General features: G+C 34.3%; 1 protein-coding gene across 2 annotated transcripts; it reads left to right on the top strand.

Moving 5' to 3' along the window:
- Positions 1 to 11,453: 11,453 nt before the first annotated feature.
- Positions 11,454 to 17,197, top strand: LOC130711597 (26S proteasome regulatory subunit RPN13). 2 transcript variants are annotated; one of them, XM_057561282.1, is made up of 14 exons: positions 11,454 to 11,613; positions 11,804 to 11,843; positions 11,945 to 12,037; positions 12,115 to 12,174; positions 12,687 to 12,725; positions 12,812 to 12,886; positions 12,992 to 13,058; positions 13,684 to 13,765; positions 14,491 to 14,606; positions 14,697 to 14,720; positions 15,216 to 15,310; positions 15,384 to 15,461; positions 15,544 to 15,598; positions 16,795 to 17,197. In XM_057561282.1, exons 2-14 carry the CDS (start codon positions 11,808 to 11,810, stop codon positions 16,929 to 16,931), a joined length of 957 nt encoding a protein of 318 aa, XP_057417265.1. In that variant the 5' UTR covers positions 11,454 to 11,613; positions 11,804 to 11,807; the 3' UTR covers positions 16,932 to 17,197. The 2 variants fall into 2 exon arrangements, with proteins under 2 accessions (XP_057417265.1, XP_057417264.1); XM_057561281.1 differs by having other exon boundaries at positions 11,455 to 11,613; positions 11,807 to 11,843.
- Positions 17,198 to 19,156: the final 1,959 nt, after the last annotated feature.

Below are 19,156 nucleotides of genomic sequence, written 5' to 3'. Positions count from 1 at the left end.
GAATATGAGACAAAGGCGTTGGGTGGAATTCATCAAGGACTATGATTTCACTTTGTTGTACCACCCAGGAAAAGCAAATGTTGTAGCAGACGCACTGAGTCGCCAGACAATTCATGTTTCATCGTTGATGATTAAGGAATTGGAACTTATCGAGACTTTTCGCGACCTCAGTTTGGGTATGCAAGTGACACCTGGAAAATTGAGCTTTGGGATGGTGACGATCACTAGTGATTTTCTGAACGAGATCAAGGTGAAACAACTGTTAGATGAGGAGCTGATCGAGAAACGGAACTTGATCATTTTGGGAAAAGCGCCGGATTTTGAGGTAGGAACCGACAACATTCTGCGTTGCAAAGGACGTGTCTGCGTACCATTGGACATGGAGTTGAGAAGGATGATTCTTGACGAAGGTCACAAGAGCAGATTGAGTATTCATCCGGGATCGACAAAGATGTATCAAGATCTAAAGTTGAATTTTTGGTGGCCAGGAATGAAGAAGAATGTAGCAGAGTTTGTGGCGGCATGTCTGACATGTCAGAAGGCGAAGATAGAACATCAAAAGCCTGCGGGTATGTTACAGTCACTTGATGTGCCGGAGTGGAAGTGGGACAGTATCTCTATGGATTTCGTGGTAGCTTTGCCAGCTACGAGGAAGAGATTTGATTCCATTTGGGTCATTGTGGACCGTCTGACGAAGTCAGCACATTTCATACCGGTGAAGACCACGTTCAATGTGGAGGCACTTGCAAAAGTGTATGTCGCTGAGATTGTACGACTTCATGGAGTACCATCGAGTATTGTTTCTGACAGAGATCCGAAGTTTACTTCGCATTTCTGGAAGGCGTTGCACGAGGCGCTTGGGACGAAGTTGAGGTTGAGCTCTGCCTATCACCCTCAGACGGATGGACAGACAGAGAGGACAATACAGTCATTGGAAGACTTGCTGCGAGCCTGTGTTCTGGATAGTCAAGAAAGCTGGGATGAGCTGTTGCCGTTGATCGAGTTTACTTATAACAACAGTTTTCATGCTAGTATTGGAATGGCACCTTATGAGGCTTTGTATGGGAGGAGATGTAGAACTCCTTTATGTTGGTTTCAAGATGGCGAACATCTTCTCGTTGGACCTGAATTAGTACAACAAACTACTGAGAAAGTGAAGCAAATACAAGAGAAGATGAGGACGTCACAGAGTCGACAGAAGAGTTATGCTGACACACGACGGAGAGAGTTAGAGTTTGAGGCGGGAGACCATGTGTTTCTTCGCGTGACACCAACTACCGGAGTGGGAAGAGCGATAAAGTCGAGGAAGCTGACACCGAAGTTCATTGGACCGTATCAGATTATCGAGCGAGTCGGTAAAGTAGCTTATCGGATTGCGTTGCCACCTTTTCTTTCCAAGATTCATGATGTGCTACACGTGTCACAATTGAGGAAGTATATTCCTGATCCCTCTCACATCATCAAGGAAGATGATATTCAGCTTAGAGACAACTTGTCTTTTGAAGTGGCACCAATGAGGATTGAGGAACGTAGGATCAAGCAGTTGAGGAACAAGCAGGTTCCTCTGGTAAAAGTGATTTGGAACCAAGTCACGGGCGATGCTACTTGGGAACTAGAAGAGAGGATGAAGGAACAGTATCCGGAACTCTTCACTGAGCCTTAAGTTTCGAGGACGAAACTTTCTTTTTGGGGGGTAGTATTGTAAGACCTGGATTTTCAGAACAAGCTAATTTCCGACTCACGCGTAGAATCAGTGTAAGCGTGACAGGAGTTTGATATTTGAGAAAGATTAATGAAGAAGAAAGTTCAGGAATTGCTTGAGGAATGTTGCGTAGTCATTTTAGGAATTAGAGCGAGTCGTCTGCACACCCGCCTTATGGCAAGCGTGTCCAGAATAGGCTAATTTCGCTTTAGAGCAACGTTTTAAGTGAGATTTCGAATCCTTGGAAAATTTAAAGATTTTATTTATTTTTCCTTCGACCAGCGTTTCATTTCGGAACTCTAGACTGTACGCACGATAGTATTCACTTTTCGGAAGTCCGACGACGCTAATTTCCTTGCTTCGAAACCCTAGATTCGAGCGATGGATGAAGACTTTTTCTATTCGGGACTTCTAACGAAGTTTCCGTCCGCGTTGCCAGATTTGTTTCGACATTTCCAATCTTTCTTCAGAAGGAAGTTTTGTCGTCTGAGCATCACAGCAAAAAGTAGTTTAACGGGACAGATTAACTTACACCGCCTTTGGGATTTTAGATATCGTTTTTCCCAAATCATAGATAATTGTTTTGAGTTCTGGAATTCTGACGCCAGAATCTCTCTTAGAATTCCTCGGTGGACGTGCTGCAAAAATCGGAATCGCGAAATTTTCATTTTCCCGCGATTTCACCTGCCTATAAATAGCTCGAAAAAGCAAAATCTCTTCATTCTCACCCATTCAAGGCCGCGAGCAAGGAGAGAGGAGGAGAGGAGAAATTTTCGCGAAAACTTGACCAATCTTCGTGCAGTTCGTCCCTACTTCTAGGTATTGAGGTAACTAGCATGAATCCTACCTCTGTTTACTGTTTCTGTTGCGTTTCTGAAGTCGTTTCTGTGCTCACAGTTTTGAGCTTTTTCTAAAATTGTCCGATTTCCTTGATTTCTTGGTTGGGTTATGTTCCTTATGTTCCCATGAGTCTAAAACCTCTGTCAGTAATCGCCGATTGCGATTCAGTTGTCCAAGATCTGAAAAATTGATTCAAAACCCCATTAGTCGCACATTTCGAAACTTTATTGTCGAAAAGCTGTAATCTGACTTCGTGCCTTTAGGATTTGTTGTCACGGATGTCATGAGGATCAATGCTGTCAAATTTGTTTTCCGAACTGATAACTTTGAAGTTTTGAGCCTTTATTTTGGACCAAAATGCCCCTGGATAGTCGTATTTCGACCCGATTGTCCGAAAATTGTTCCGACAATTTCTTTGCCTTAGTTTTACCCTAAAACTACCTTGTGAATTGATTTAGATCGAAGAAAAAGTTCGAAAACCCTATTTTCCATAGTGGCCGAAACCTAATTGCTTGGGTACCGTGTCCAAAAATAATTTTTGGGTCTCTATGACCTGAGCCATTGCGTAGCTCTTTCAATTGTCGAAATTTTGGCGCCGGTTTCGTGTCATTCTGAGTTCTGTAGCTCGAGTTATGCTCGTTTTAGCGAACGAAGTCTCCGTTGTCAATTTGTGCCTAAATAGGAACTCTGAAGCTTTAGAGGCTTTCTTTACGATTTCGATTAGTATTAGTAGATCGTGTTGCTCCTAGTGAAGCTTGTGTTGATGATTGTGTTTTCTTTGTTCTAGGTTCGCAATTTCCATGCCCAACTTCTACTCACGAAGGTAAGGGTAACTCGGTTTTAGAGCGTCTTTGAGTCTTGCATGCTTTTATCGCACTGCCTGCGTTTGAGATGAAGATGTTTATATTGATTGGCAGATGATTATGATTATTATGCTGAATTTGGAAAATGTTTTCTGAAGGCTTCGGCCGAGTGAACTTATTGAGACGTGTGTCTCCGTTTTCTGAGAGGCTTCGGCCGTTTACTGGTTTCTGTCGTTACTGCTTCCTAGTGGATGGAACATGTGGTTACTTTGGATTGGTCCTTGGTTGGGCTTTGTTGTTGTCTGACTTGGCATATAGGGCTTGAGTCAAGTGGCGATGAGGAGGTGTGTCCTATCATTGTCCCATCTTGCGAGATGCTAAGTGGCGATCAGGAGGTGTGTCCTATGATTGTCCCGTCTTGTGTGACGTTAAGTGGCGATTAGGAGGTGTGTCCTATGATTGTCCCGTCATGTATGACGTTATAAGTGGCGATGAGGAGGTGTGTCCTATCATTGTCCCGTCTTGAGAGACGATATTGATCGATCCATTTTGTTAGCAGCATATAGTTGCATTATAGGGAACTAACACCTGACCCTATGTTGTTGGATTTTCGTATTGGTTTATTGATATCTGATTTGATGTTACATTGTTGAGGTTATTATTATCTGAGTCCAATTTATGTTTAAGTTGTTGATATATGAGTTGAGTTATGATGCTAGTTATTTACCATGCCAGGTAATTAAATTCGAACAGCATGATTTTTCTCTTTTATACATGGTAATTGCATGGAGTTAACCCTTTCTATTTGCTACTTGTTGTTTGGGCGCTTAACGCTATTAGGCGATGGAGATCCTTCCGCCGAGGCATAGCTACTCGAGTTGGAGATCGAGTTGTAAGCAGTGGAGTGGAGGTATGAGAAGCAGCTTTGCTTCTCTTCTTGTGGATTATGTTGGAGTCTCTTTTACTTTATGAGAACTCTGTTATTAAAGTCTTGCTTCCGCCACTGTTAAAGTGCGCATGTTTATTCTGAACCTTACTTATGGTATTGTAAACTATTATTACTGTATATCGGGAAACAAGTTATCTAAATAAAGTTATGGTATGTTTCCAACCTTTTAGCCGAAGTGTTTAGTTGTTTTACAGAAAAAAAATTCCCTTGGTTTTTAGGGATTGCAGATTGGTCCTTAGACTTTGTTAGGTTACTAATGTGACTCCTCAGTTGAGAAATTGGGGTGTTACACAAATGAAGAAACCAGCAAACTCAGAAACCAAAGAACTACCAAAACCCAACTTAGAAAACCCAGATCGAAACCAGAAAACCTAAATCGATGGTGTCTACCCTCCTCAGAAGAGGAAAGAAGAGCACAGAAGAGGAAGAAGAACACGATGGGATTGATGGTGTTGGGAGAGATCTGAGAAGAGGTACCGCTCATTTTCATCTTCATCTCTACGTGCATCTTCTTCAACCTTGATAGCAATATCAATTTATCCACCTTCATTTTCTTGTCGATTTGAGTTGAGAAGAGACACTCTCTCCCTCTTCATCTTCAAATCTCTCAGATCTCTTCCTCTTTCCCTTCCTCTTCTCTCGATCTCGTCTCTGATGCCTGAAGATCCTCATTTAGACAACACACCAGATCTGTTGGGTTTGCTTCTTGGTGATTTGATACTATGAGGACTTTGATTTAGCAACTCAGGGGTTACGGTTGTGCAGAGGGAAGAAGAGGGATGTTGGGTCTAAGCGGAGAGGTTTGTGGGTTCCATGGTTGGCGCAGGTTTATGGGTTCCTGGGTTATGATGGTAGATATGTTTAAAGATGAGGAATAAGGGTGGTTCTAGGCATGGTTTCTTCAATTTGGATTTTTCTGGGTTGTTGGATGAGGATGAGAGTTTTTGGGTAAGAGATTAGTTAATTAGGGCTGAGATTAGTTAATTAGAATTTAATGAGGGATTAATTTTGATTTTCAATTAATCATATGAGTTGGAATTAGTTGGTATTAAAAAAAAAACCACGTGGTAAAGGTGATTAGGACAAAATTGAGCTCTGACACACTTTGGCCTTAATTGAATTAAAAAAAAAATTCTAAGAACCCAATTTGACGCAAAATTTTTCTAGGTCCTGGATTTGATTCCCTTTGTAATCTCAGGGGCCTTTGGACCCTTTAAGCCTATCTTTTATTCAATTTAAAATATTTTTTTTCACTAGTTTCGTTTAAGTCCCTTAAACTCGACATCTTTTGTTGTGGGACCGGGCACCATCCCCACACTAAATTTCATTATAAAATATGTTTATCATTCGTTTTTTATTTATAATTTTAAGCAAGACAATAATCGTCACATTGCATAATCAAATGTGGTTGTCTAATTTACCCCTATAAAGTATTTTACCTTCATCTATACCTATCAATAATGCTTTTTTTTTAAATAGTGCAGCAATGATGGTCATGATAAGTGAGTTTGGAATACTATAAAACTTGTATCTTTGAACATCTTGAGGAGGAATATAGAGTAAGAGCGTGCATCCCACTAAATCTATATATATATATGAAAATAAGGTTTTCTTCTAGAAAACCTATGATACATGGCACCCTCTAAGTCATCCATTTTCCCTCCAAGAAAAAAAATCCTATCTACATTTTTGTCACAACATACTATCATGAGTAATAACTCACCTTAATTATTGTGGTCTAATTTAATTACAATTTTAATTTTCTGTTTTCTTTTATAATCATATTTTTTAAACCATTGCAAAAAAGATTCCAAACACTCATTAAATTAAATAATCCGGAAAAAATTGTGCATAATAAATGGATTTTTTTATTATGTAAAAAGAGATATTAACAAAAAAAATGATTGAAACCCAGATTTTTTTTATACAAAATTACTACAACAATGCTTTTGAAATAATAATTACATAATGTTTTAAAATTATAAATAAATAATGCAAAATTATAAATTAAATTTAAAACTATACATTTAACAATTTTATGAAATTAAGGATTTGAACATATTAATTTTATTTTATTTTATGTGTATTTGTTTTTACAAATATTACCGAAAAATATATATTAAAATAATAATTAAATAATTAAAAAAACACATATATTAGTGAAGAAATATATTGACATTAAAATTTCGTTTTTTATTTTATTTAAAAATACAACTATATTAAAAAAGTCATTCTAATTTCAAATATTTTTCTATTTTAAACAACCATTATTAAGTTTCTCCATAATCATTATTAAGCTTCACCAATCACTACCTAAATTTGATTTTTTTCCTATTTTAAACATACATTAATGCTTAATTTGATTGATACTCTTCAATTTTTTTTTTAACGTGGAATCCTCTTGATTAAACTCATGCGTTATAATATATTCAAAATCATAATTCTAGCCCTAATATACTCCTCTGTTCATTATACGAAATACTATGCATGAGAAATAATAATCAATACATTTATTATACGGTGATTTCAAAGAAAAAAGTAATCAACACATTTATTATACGTTGTTTTTTTTTCCATTCCATTCCAAAAAAAAAGTAAAACCCCACGGTAGAGTGTTTTTCATTGCAAAACATTAATTTTTTCTTACACCACATCAGTGCCTTCACAGATAACACACAATGAATTCAAACATCGATCATATCTCTAAAATTAGAGTTGCGACCAATAAAGCTTGGAAGATTGTTACCAGAGTGCTACGATTATGGAAAGTCCTGAACACAAAGGAACCTAGCCAACCTGTCATTAATCACTAATACTATTTAATTTAAAATGTCAAAATAAAAATTTAGAAATTAGTTTCCCGGTTCCAATAATATTGAATTTTTTTAATTAAAAAAAATTAATTCAAAAAATTCCTCAAACTATTTCATAAAAACATATGAAACTCGAGATTAATGATTAGTGATAAAAATATCTAATCTTTGATTTTTTTTTTCAAATTAAAAAAATTATGACATAACTTAAGAAATTTGTATTTTAAATATTTAGGGTATTGAAACATTTAAATTTTAAATTCGAAATTAAAATTGGGGTTCCCTCCAATAATTTCAAAAATTATGAAATGATTTAAAATCAATTTAAACACTATAAAAGGAAGGATATGAATTAAGCAATTCTTAATTTTAATTTCACAAATATTAATTAATTTTATAAATAAATAAAAATCTTTTTTTTGTTACCGTGAGCGGCCTAGCCCCTAAATAAATAAAATTCTAAAATTATGCAATTATGATAATCAGACAACAATTACGATCATATTGTATTATACCTATATAATTAATATATTTAGTGAATTTCAAATTTGAAATGAATGCTTGAAATATAAGTAAATCTTTATAATTATCAATATATAAGGTATGTTTCTCTCATATGCCAGGAACGTTTCCCCTTAAGGTGTGTCTCTCTTTTTCTTCTTCTTTTTTACTTTTCCCTTTAATCATTCATTTCTCCATTTCTTTCACTCATTATCAGATCAAGGTTTCCTCTCATTTATTAGATGTTTTACCCTAAGACTACAATCTCCTTCAAATCTTCGAGGTTTTTCTTTTTCTCGCGATGAATATGAATCTTCACCATGCAAAGATGAAATGTTGACTCTTTTATTTTATTTTTTAAAATTTTCTTTAATATTGGTTTTCCAGTGTTGTGTAGACTTGCATCTCGCGTTTCTTATTTTCTGTTATCATCATGAAGGTAACTCTATAGTTAAATTTTTCAGTTGTGTGTAATGTAGTCTCTTTTGTATTTAAGTTGCCTTTTGTGTCTGTCTTATTTGATATCCCAAATCTATTTTGTTGGTCAATTGAAAATATAAATAAGAAAACAAAAAAGAGACATCTTTCATGCTAAAATTTGATTTGATGGTTTTATATTTCTTCAATCTCTTAATCATATAGTAAGATGAGATTATATTTTTTAAGATGCAAATTCAGGTGTTCCAAATTGGGTTGATGTATAGGTGATGCGTATTGTTCCTGAAGACATTGAAAAGCAATCATCAAGATTGTGGAAAGCTACAGTATACAAAAGTGTAGAATTCTGTAGAAAAAAAAAGAAGTGTAAAAGCCTAAAACATGATATGGAAAATTAGTTAAATTTTTCACACCATCGTTTCTTCATTAGTAGCTTTTAGTTATTGTATTTTTATTAAGTGGCTAGGCTACCTAAGACAAGAGTTTTACAAAAAATATATCAAACCTTGATCATTAGAACCATGTTAAAAATTGAAAGCAGAATTAATTTTTTTAACTATTTAAAAAAACATATTACTTTTAAGAAAGCTAATGAAAAAAATAAAATATATTTCTCAAAAATACTAAAATAAAAAACTAATAATTTTTATTCTCTTTTAAGAATAAATTATTAATAAGCTATTCACTTCTTATTTTGTATATATTTGATATTCTTAACCTTATAACTATTAATACCCTTAAAAACTAATAATAACAAAATATTACTTCTAACTTAAAAAAAAAGATATATGTTTTTTTCAAAAAGAAAAGTATAAATAATGTTTTTTTAATTTGAATGGCATATTCCATGGTAAAAGGTGGTTAGGGAGTTGGTTGTGCTCATGGCAGTGACAATATAATATAAGAGCGGTAGTGAAAGCAATGATGTGGCAGTGCTGAAGGGAAGTGATGGTGATAATGGTAGTAGTAGAGGGTAGAGGAGGTGGAGAGTGTGGTGGTGGACTTGGTTGTGGTGGTGGCGGTGGCAGTGTTGCAGGGTGCTGGCGATATCAATGGATGGTGGTGATTATGGGAGTGGAGTTGGCGGTGGTTCATGTGGTGGTGGAGGTGGTGGAGAAACAACGATGGCGATAACAATGACATCGATACCGGTTGTAGTGGCAATGGTGGAGAGTGCTGGTGGTGGCAAGTAAGTTATATGTCACAATATTATCATTCATCTATATGGTGGATTAAATATTTCATCATTTTAATGTATACGAGTATATTGTTGGATAAGTCTATACAATACAATATTGCACCAAACAATGGATAAACTCATAATGTATTGTATAAGTTTAAACCATCATGCTTAATACGACATACTAAACGAGTCTTTATTAACAAGGTTTTATATGTAAATATCTTATGTAAAATAAGCATGCAAATGATTTTTCTCGATTCACATTAACATCTTACTCCCTCCGTTCCTATATATAAGTCACAAATAACTAATTCTCTTAGAATAAGAAAAGTAGTTACTAGTAATAAATTTGTAAAAAAAATGATTTACTTTCCTAGATTACCCTTATTTACTTTCATATGATTTTCTCTCTCCAAGTTAATACTTCTAAAGTTTATCATCTCTTTCATATTAAATATGAGGGTGAACATGGAAAAAATTATTTAATGCTTCCTAGATATTAGAAAGTGACTTATATTTTGTAACAAATTTTTTTCAAAAAATGTGACTTATAATAGGGAACGGAGGGAGTATTTTAGAGGAAATATTGATATATAAAATTCACAAAAATTTAACTTTAAATATATATATTTCTAACAAGTTGTTTGAATAAATAAATACTTTCGATTTGGTTTGGATCGATTCGATTTTGAACATGGGAACTGAAAACTAACCCGATACATTTCGATTTACCATTATATATTGTTTCACCCCCTTTTTTAATTCATGAAGGAGAAAGACAAAAATCCTTCAATTTATTTGCTTGGATTGATAAAATGAATTTTCCCTCCGTCGTCCCTGGTAGGCGGTGGTTACCAAAAGTATGATCGAAGAGTCAAAGACAAAAAAAGGGTACGAGTTCAAACTTAAAAGTAATAGTCATGTGAGACTTTATTCAAAAATAAGACAAGCCTTTGAATCTAAATAATTTTCGTAAATTATCTATTATTTTGGTTTAATTAATCTGATGATTTTTTCCTATGATTTGATTTGAGTTTTATTATTAGTGGGGTTTTATTTTGTTGTTACATATTGATTTCTCTTCGAAATTAACATTTTGAATCAACATATATTATTATTATTATTATTATTATTGTTATTGTTATTATAAATAGAAACATTGATATGAAAAATAATCAATCAAATATTAATCATTAAACATGTATTAAAAAATTAAAAATACTGATTTAATGTATATACAAAAATTTGAGTGAATTTAAGTCTTATAATTTAAAATTTTAATTTTTTTACATATTTAAATAATTAAAAAATTATAAGTAAAAAATTATGGTAAATTAATACACAATTATCATTATTAAGAACATATAATTGAAACAATTGTTAAAATATATTTACTTAAAAGATACAAAACATAACGTTACACGAAATTTAAATTGTAAATAACAAAAGTCACCCGTGCAGGGCACGGGTAATTCCGCTAGTTGAATGTGAAACTCATGTTTTGAGCACATCGACATAGCCTGTGATCCATCAATGAGATAATGTTGGAAAAAATGTTAGAGTGAGTGTTAATAGAAAATAAGGGAATTTAATAGAAGATATTTTCATTTTTTTTAAAGATTAGATGTGGTTGAAAATTAGTGAATAATTTTTTTTTTTGGTTCATCGGAAAATTAATAACAGACAAAGAGACGAACTAATGGGACGACTAGGGAATCCTTAAACAGAACAGTCTCTACTCTCTAGCTCGGGATAAGTGGATACAATAATCTGAATATTCATTAGGGGAGAAAGAGCACCCGACGAGCAAGCCAATGAGCCGAAGAATTACCATCACGGTGAATCCACGACACCCGGGCCCTCCATCGTTATCTAGGAACTCACGAATTTTTCCCGACACCTGCGTATGAACATGAAAACGCGCCCTATCACCATCCTCCAAAATCGCCACTAGCTCAGAGCAATCCTCTTCACAAAGAACTCGATAGTGGCCACGATTCCACGCCATGAACAACCCATCTCTCAAATCTAATGCCTCTGCTAGAAACGAGTTTCCCGCGGGATAAATTAAAGAAGAAAATATGCTCAATTCAACTTTTCTATTTCTTTTTCTCTTTAAGAAAAGGAGTCGTGAGGAATTAAAATAAATAATAAAAATAAAAATAAAAATAAATAAAAAAATAAGAACGAAAGGTTGATGTCAATTGTGTGGTTTTATTGAAGACGAAGGTTAAACGAGAAAGGGCATAGACATAGACATACAGGGTCGACAGCTAAGAGAACACTCACTCACCGGAAAACAAATCTCCCTCTCTAGTTTCTTCTCCGTAATTTCCTTTCACTCCATCGCATCGCATCGCATCGCATCGCAGCGTTTCAGTTCAGTAAGTTCCCAGTTCTTCTTCTTCTTCTTGTTCTAGGGTTTCGAGCTTTTTTTAACCGAACTAATTTGCTGTTGCAAACAAACAACTGATTCATTCATTGAATCGCTTGGAATGTAGCTACGCTATTTTTCCATTTTTTGAAATCGTTCGTTACTGATTGATGATATTATGCACTTGTTTTTGCAATTAGCAGGATGAGTTCATCTTCCGATGCTTTTCCAGCAATCCAGGTAATAACTTAGCCTTTCTGTATTCTACTTCCGTTTTGTTTGCATCTGTTTCCTCTTTGTTTTGTTACTTTTTGAATTTTAATTGGATAAATTGATATCAGGAAATTATGCTGGAGTTCCGTGCTGGTAAAATGTCTCTTGAAGGAAAGAGGGTTGTTCCCGATACCCGCAAAGGACTCGTTCGTATTGCTAGGGTATGTATGCTTCCTTCTGTTCGTGTTTGAACTTCATTATTTCATTGTTTTAACCCACCACATTGCTTCTCTCTCAGGGTGAGGAAGGACTAGTTCATTTTCAGTGGCTCGATCGCACACTAAATGTTATTGAAGATGTATCCTTTTTTCTCCACTGTGTAATTGCTCATTGGTCATTATTCATGTGATGCACTATTATGCTCCTTTTTGTTCTAGTCTCTACTCTCTAGTATCTTGACATAGTTTTGGTTCTTCTCCTTAAAGGAATAGTTTTCAATTTCTCGGTATGCTGATTCTGCTAGTGCCTAGTATTCTTTTACGAAATAGATGACAAATTTCACGGTTGAATTTCTGACAAAATAAACCTAAGGACAAGTAGTATTCTTACACTTTTTTGAACCTCAAATTAATGTTTAATCGACTTAGAATACTAGGTTTGTTCATTTTTCCGCTAAATTTTTTATAGCATTACTAGTTATTATCTAGTGGTTTAATATTCGCTAGATCTTGCAAGAATTTTTTAGTTATTATTTTTGTCACAAAAGTGAATTAATTTGGGGAGTTTCTAATTCCTTGTGAAGACATGTTGAAAGATTATGTTGTCTCCTGCTGTATTTATTTTGGTCCTTCTTGACTTACGGGAAAACAGGATCAGATAATATTTCCCAATGAGGCTGTTTTTGAGAAGGTTCTACTTCCTTGCTGCCGATCATTTTTGTTTTTTCATTTGACTGTTCTGAGTTTTCTGACTGCTCCTAATTCTTGGTTGCTTAGGTTAATCAAGCATCTGGAAGGGTTTACATATTGAAGTTCAATACTGATGATAGAAAGTTCTTCTTCTGGATGCAGGTTAGTCTTATTACTGAACATCTACTTGTCCTGTAGTAAGTGCTTTGCTTGTATGATCAGTTATTATATATTCACATCTATACATGGTCCTTCATTTTTGTGTAGGAATCAAACGCTGACAATGACTCACAACTGTGTAGCTCTGTGAATGATTACATCAACAGACAACTAGGTAAGTCGCTCTCCTTTGGCTTTGAATTAGAAAATACAGAGCTTCCTTTCTGTTAGTTTAGCCTTATGTCACTAGACATTCCTGCTATTCTACTTACTTTCAAAATACCTATGCATGATGTATTTTCATTAAGCAATGAGCATTTAAGTACAGCAATAAATAGGCTCCATACTTTTTGTTAATCTTAGAGACTTGTGTCTTTGTTCAGTGTTTGTATTGTTGTTTTATGGGATACGCACCTTATCATTTGTTCTTCTTGGTTGTTTGATCCTATCAAATATGGTGGCGTTCATGTTTTCTCTTGCTATTGGAGTGATATTATTACAAGAGCTAGTAGTAGTCTGAGATAACTCCAGATAATGTTATGCATACATTGTTTGATGAAACCTTAAATTGCTAGGAACCACCCCCTAATAGGTAAGTATCATGATTATATGCAGAGGCATTTCTAGCAAGGGAACACTATAAAAATTCTCAAGTTTGCAACCTTTTATTTGGTTGACTCCTGGATATTATTATGAATAAGTTCAATTATTGTTTCTAGTGATGTAGGAAAATAGCCACACATATGATGTGTGAAATTTATCTCTTTAGAAATGAAGTGCAATAATTTACTGCTTAACAGACTTTCTTGGTGAAGAAGAGCTTAACGGAGATCTCCCACTTCAAGTTTCTGAAGATATGGCTGAGGATGACATCTCATCTAGGTACTGCTGTATTTTGATTATTAAAATGTTTGTATATATTCTAGGACTTGCAAAATGAGTTTGAGCTTCGTTTCTGGGCTTGACTTTGTCTTGCTATTTATGAAAGTAGTTTGAAATTACTACCATAGATACTGTTTTATACCTGCTTAAATTCTGGTAAAGTTACAGCCAAAGTGAAAAATAGTGCATGCTCATTCAGGTCTTCTCACTCATATACCTTATCTTTTCTATACTTCCCATTTTTGACCCATTTGCTAGATATTTCCTCTTTGCCAGCAGAAACCAGTGGCCTGGATGTGGATGTCATGCTTTAAACTACCAATTTCTTTTCACTACCAATTTCTTTTCACTACCATCTATCTCATCTTGGTCAGCCAATGTATTAAACACCAAATGGCACATGGCTTTATCCCACATCTAAACATCTATTTTTTCTTCCTAAACATCAAATGGTGTTATTTAAAGTCATGGGAAGTCGCGGCCATTCTTCCTTTAGTCTGATTCGCCTGCTTATAACAGAATGTTAATGATAATTAAAAGAAAGTTTGAATTTTACATCTTCAATGTGGATATAATTGAACAAAAATGCAGCCAACGCTGTGATGTTTATCATGCATTTAGGGAGAAAATTTAGTTACCAAATTGTATTCAATCATTCTTATTCCATACCCAACTATATAGCCAACTGGACGCTAAACATGTTGAATTTTATTGTTGTTTAAAAGAGCTGCAAACTTATTTGCCCCAAACTTGGGTGTGGAAGCAACTAGTGATGTCACATCTTCTGGTCCGGTTAGACTGGAAGATCTCCAAAGAATATTGGGTAACATTGGGTCTGCAGGTAATTAGCTTCATTGAAAGAGATGTTCTTTTATGCACTTTTAACTGTTTTGAGACCTAACCTGTTATTTTTCTCCTGACATATTTGCAGATAGTATTATTGACCCTGATGGAGGTAATCATTTAATATTATATCAAAATCCTGCCTCTCTATTAAGACAATAACAAATATGCATGTTTAACAGATAAAAATGAATGCTAATTAAAAGTTTGAACTAGAGGACCGTACAGCCTGTACTGAACAACATTTTTCACAATGATGAATGGGAAAACGTATATAACTAAAAAGGATTTAAGATTTTATTTGCATAGTTATGAGGGACAGAGTTTGGTTCTGCGCTATTGGGGGAGGGGGGTCATGCATGGGCTGTGTGAATAATTATGATGTCTAAAGCTTCGTGTTTCTTGCTAGTTATTGTTATTGGTGTCTTCTATTTTGATTTGGAATTTGACTGTCAATGTATGAAAACCTAAGCTATCAGCATACTATTAAAAAAGTCATAATGAGGTGGATTAGTAGGAAAGTTTAGTTTTTTTACATAATATTTTTGTGCAAATTGCTGTTTGTAAAATATACCTCTACTTTGACAATTTTCTTGCATTTCATTAGGTTTGGGACTTGGTGATATATTGAAGCCTGACCTGATAATGCCATTGATGGAGATGTTATCATTGGAGCAGCATTTAGCTCCCTATTTACCTGAGGTATGTATTAATGAAGTGACTGAGTTTCAATGTTCCTTCATTTACTGATTCATTTAATAACTCTTTGATGTAGGGTAAGTGGTCTCCAGAAGATATATTGGAGTTATTGCAGAGCCCACCTTTCCGTCAGCAAGTAGATTCATTTACTTATGTAAGAATGCAGTGCCTCAATATTCTTGTTTTACATTTCATTTCAAAAGATACTTAATGAGTTTATTTATTTATTGACACAGGTACTTAAAACAGGACAGATAGATTTGTCTCAGTTTGGGATTGATCCAAGTAAATGTAAGAAAGTAGTACCTCATAATCTTTAGCCTTGATGTTTTTGAGTTCTGTTACTTCTGTACATGCGTTTTAATGCCAGCAGTAGTTGTTTTTTCTCCAATCTGTACTAGGTATGATAGGATAAGCTTGGACAACACAGTGTGATATTATCAGATATCGGTTGTTTGATATAAATAATGTATTGTATAAGTTTATCCATGAGACCTGTTTTATACATTAAAATGATGGATGACTTGATGTCTTGATCAAACCTTAGGGGTGTGGTTAGGCTTGATTAAATTTTTATATATAAGCCCATATTAAAACTTTTCATTATGGCTTGAAAAATATTCATGTATTATATTTTTACTGATAATTAATTTAATTCTAAATATCTATATGAAAATAAATTTAATACTGTTAAAATAAGTTAAATAATTATTTAAAATTAACATTTTTAGACTTCCAAGTTTATAAATAAGTTAATGCGACGAGAGCCAACAACAAGCCAACCTGAATAGCTTAAAAGTTAAAACCATCATAAGACTGTCTGGAAAGTGGAAACCATTTCTGAACCAGTTAATACATTGGTAGGAGTAGATGTGGATGGAGTATTGAGATATCTGTAGAGATATAATGTCAACAGTAGCCAATACTAAAAAAATTGTTGTTATAGTCGTCCTACCCGGCTTGAGCATGAATGCTTCTACTGGAGAATACCAGTGGTTTGTACTGAAGAAGTTATAGTATGTTTTAAGTGAAGACTACTTTTGTAAGAAATGTTAATTTTTATTCTAATTTTACAGTGTGTTAGTATATACAGGATAATATTATCTTATACAGCAAGTATCCTTTATGACATTACATCACACACCGGATAATATTTTAAATTTTATCTAGTCTAGTCCTATTACGTCTTCAGATCCTACAATATGAGGCCTTATCTTATTATGGAACTAATCGGATCCATAAAGTCGGGCATTGACAGCCTTGTCAAGTTCCCCCTTGTTTTCTCATTTTCCATTTGGTACTGTAGATGTTTCACTATCACATTTCACAAATTTCTGTAGTTTGGAGTTGGCAGATGCTAAGAAATTGTTACTGAACACAACACTTGGTTGTCTTGCAGCATTTCTTTCAAATTTTAGTGTCTTTTAAGGGTTTAGACTTGTCTTGATTATTTGATATTGCTGACTTTTTTTTCCCTCTCTTTTCAGACAAGTTCACAGTTTTGTCTTTTCTCGAGGCTCTTGAGGACTCTGTGTTGAAGTCGGTGGAGCCTGAGGAATCCAGGCAAGATGATTTGAGATCTCAATCTTGTAATCGCCATGACCCAATGGATGAATCTAAGTAGCGTGGCCTTCCAGCATCTTTCTTTTTTGTATAAGATACATGAAACCTGTTTTTTCTCTAACATTTCTGCTTGAAAAATTAAAGTTAAAGAGGAAGAAAAAGTTATTGATTTTCCTAAGATCTTTTAAGGCTAGAGTTAATTGAATTATTAATAAAGTTCAAGCCATCTGCTGTTCCCTCTTTTCAAGTTTCGAAATGTTTTCACGATTTGTAATCTGTAGAAATACAGTATATATATGGGCTCTGAAGCGCATATGGTGTTATGAATCTTGGGGCCTCGGAAAAGTGTTTTGGTTACATATGAATTGCTTATAAGCAAAAAGTGGATAATCATGGTGGTTAACTAGTATTTGTGGAATTGTTTGCCATATTGAGTTTAAACATCAAGTTATGTAGGCTTAATACATCAGAAGGCCCCTGTAATTGTAAAGGGAATCAAATCCAGGGCTTAGAAATTTTTTGCATCAAATTGGGTCCCTAGAATTTTTTTTTTAATTCAATTAAGGCCAAAGTGTGTCTGATGCTGAAGTGGCTTCAATTTTATCATACTCAGCTTTTCCACGTGGCATTTTAATTTTTTTTAATTGAAAAAATTCTAAAACTTAATTTTTTAAATCCAACTCATATATTAAAGCATAAATAAAAAATAAAAACTTAATAAAATCTCTAATGTAAATAAAAACCTAAATCTAATTAAAAAAACCTAATCTAATCTTAATATGTATCTTCATCCTCTAATACAAAAAAACTTTAATTACTGGGTGATGGTCCCTTCATCTTCATCTTGGGGTTTCTTTCTTTCTTCATCTCTCCAAGCCACCACCACTCAAAACCCACCCACCACCATCACCCAGAAACCCATAACCAATCCCCAACCCGCCCACCACCATCACAAACCTTTCTCAGTTTCTCCACTCCACCCCTAACCCACCCACCACCTTCACCCAATTATTAATTCCATTTAATCAGAAAAAATAACAAAATAAGAAGGAAGCACAGATATGATTTCTGTGAAATCTTCTCTTTTCCTCTCCACCGCCAGTCTTTCTCGCTACGGATCTGTCTCACCATAACATGTTAGGGTTTCACCTATTCAGATCTGATTCCTGTGGCTATGGCGGTGCGGCTCCGTTGCTGATCGATGGGTTGGGAGCTTGGGGTTTCTTTCTTTCTTCTGGGTTCCAGTGAATGGGGTTTGAAAATAAAAAGAGAAGAAATAAAGGTTTCCAGTGAAGAATCCTGAGTTTGAAGATAATGATTGAATAGAAGGTGGGGGTTGCGATGGGTATAGTGGGTGGGGGTTCTGGAGTTTTTGTTTCTTTCTATATTTCTGGGTGTGAGAGTGAGAAGAAGAACTATATTTCTGGGTTTGGGAATTCTTTATGTTTGCAGCTGGTTTCTTCTTGGAAGGAAGAAGAAAAGGTTGAATCACATCATACGGAAAGGAAGAAGAAGAAGATGTAGGTTGACTAAGAATCTGAGTTGTTTAGTCTTTTTCATTTCTAGTTTCTAGTTTTGTTTTGCTAGGTTAGATTATTAGATTAGTTTATTAGTTAGATTATTAGATTGTTTAGTTAAGGATTATTAGATTAGGTTGACTAAGAATCTGAGTTGTTTAGTCTTTTTCATTTCTAGTTTCTAGTTTTGTTTTGCTAGGTTAGATTATTAGATTAGTTTATTAGTTAGATTATTAGATTGTTTAGTTAAGGATTATTAGATTAGGTAATTATTAAGTTTTTAAATTTTTTTTTCTGATTAAATTATTGAGTTGGAATTAAAAATAATTTTTTATTATTTTTTTAATTAAAAAATAAAAATAAATGCCACGTGGAATTGATGACTGAGACAAAATTGAGGGCTGGCACACTTTGGCCTTAATTGAATTAAATTTTTTTTTTCTAGGGACCCAATTTGATGCAAAAATTTTCTAAGCCCTGGATTTGATTCCCTTTACAATTACAGGGGTCTTCTGATGTATTAAGCCAGTTATGTATTACCATGTATGTTTCTTTGGCCTCCCGAATATTGAGCAATTTACCAAAAACTCCTTTGGTCTAACACAAAAAAGGCATAAATAATGTATCAAAATTTAGTGCTTTATTGAAAAAATTGCGCTTGTTGCTTCTACAATCTTACTACATTTCACTCGCATGCAAGGAGTTCTAAGGAGCTTAGAACTCGTGAAAAAAGTTGTGTATGTGGTTCTGAACATGTTAATTCTTTGGT

The sequence above is a fragment of the Lotus japonicus genome, chromosome 4 (assembly GCF_012489685.1).
Source record: "Lotus japonicus ecotype B-129 chromosome 4, LjGifu_v1.2".
NCBI lineage: Eukaryota > Viridiplantae > Streptophyta > Magnoliopsida > Fabales > Fabaceae > Lotus > Lotus japonicus.
Note: the sequence above shows the minus strand (reverse complement) of the source record. Positions and strands in the feature narration are given on the sequence as shown.

What these genes read in the sequence shown, in the direction of transcription:
- LOC130711597 (XM_057561282.1), top strand. Translation starts at nt 11,808, where the DNA reads ATGAGTTCATCTTCCGATGCTTTTCCAGCAATCCAG. An exon ending in CACTAAATGTTATTGAAGAT is followed by an intron (nt 12,175 to 12,686) that starts GTATCCTTTTTT and finishes ACGGGAAAACAG; the next exon opens with GATCAGATAATATTTCCCAA. An exon ending in TATTATTGACCCTGATGGAG is followed by an intron (nt 14,721 to 15,215) that starts GTAATCATTTAA and finishes GCATTTCATTAG; the next exon opens with GTTTGGGACTTGGTGATATA.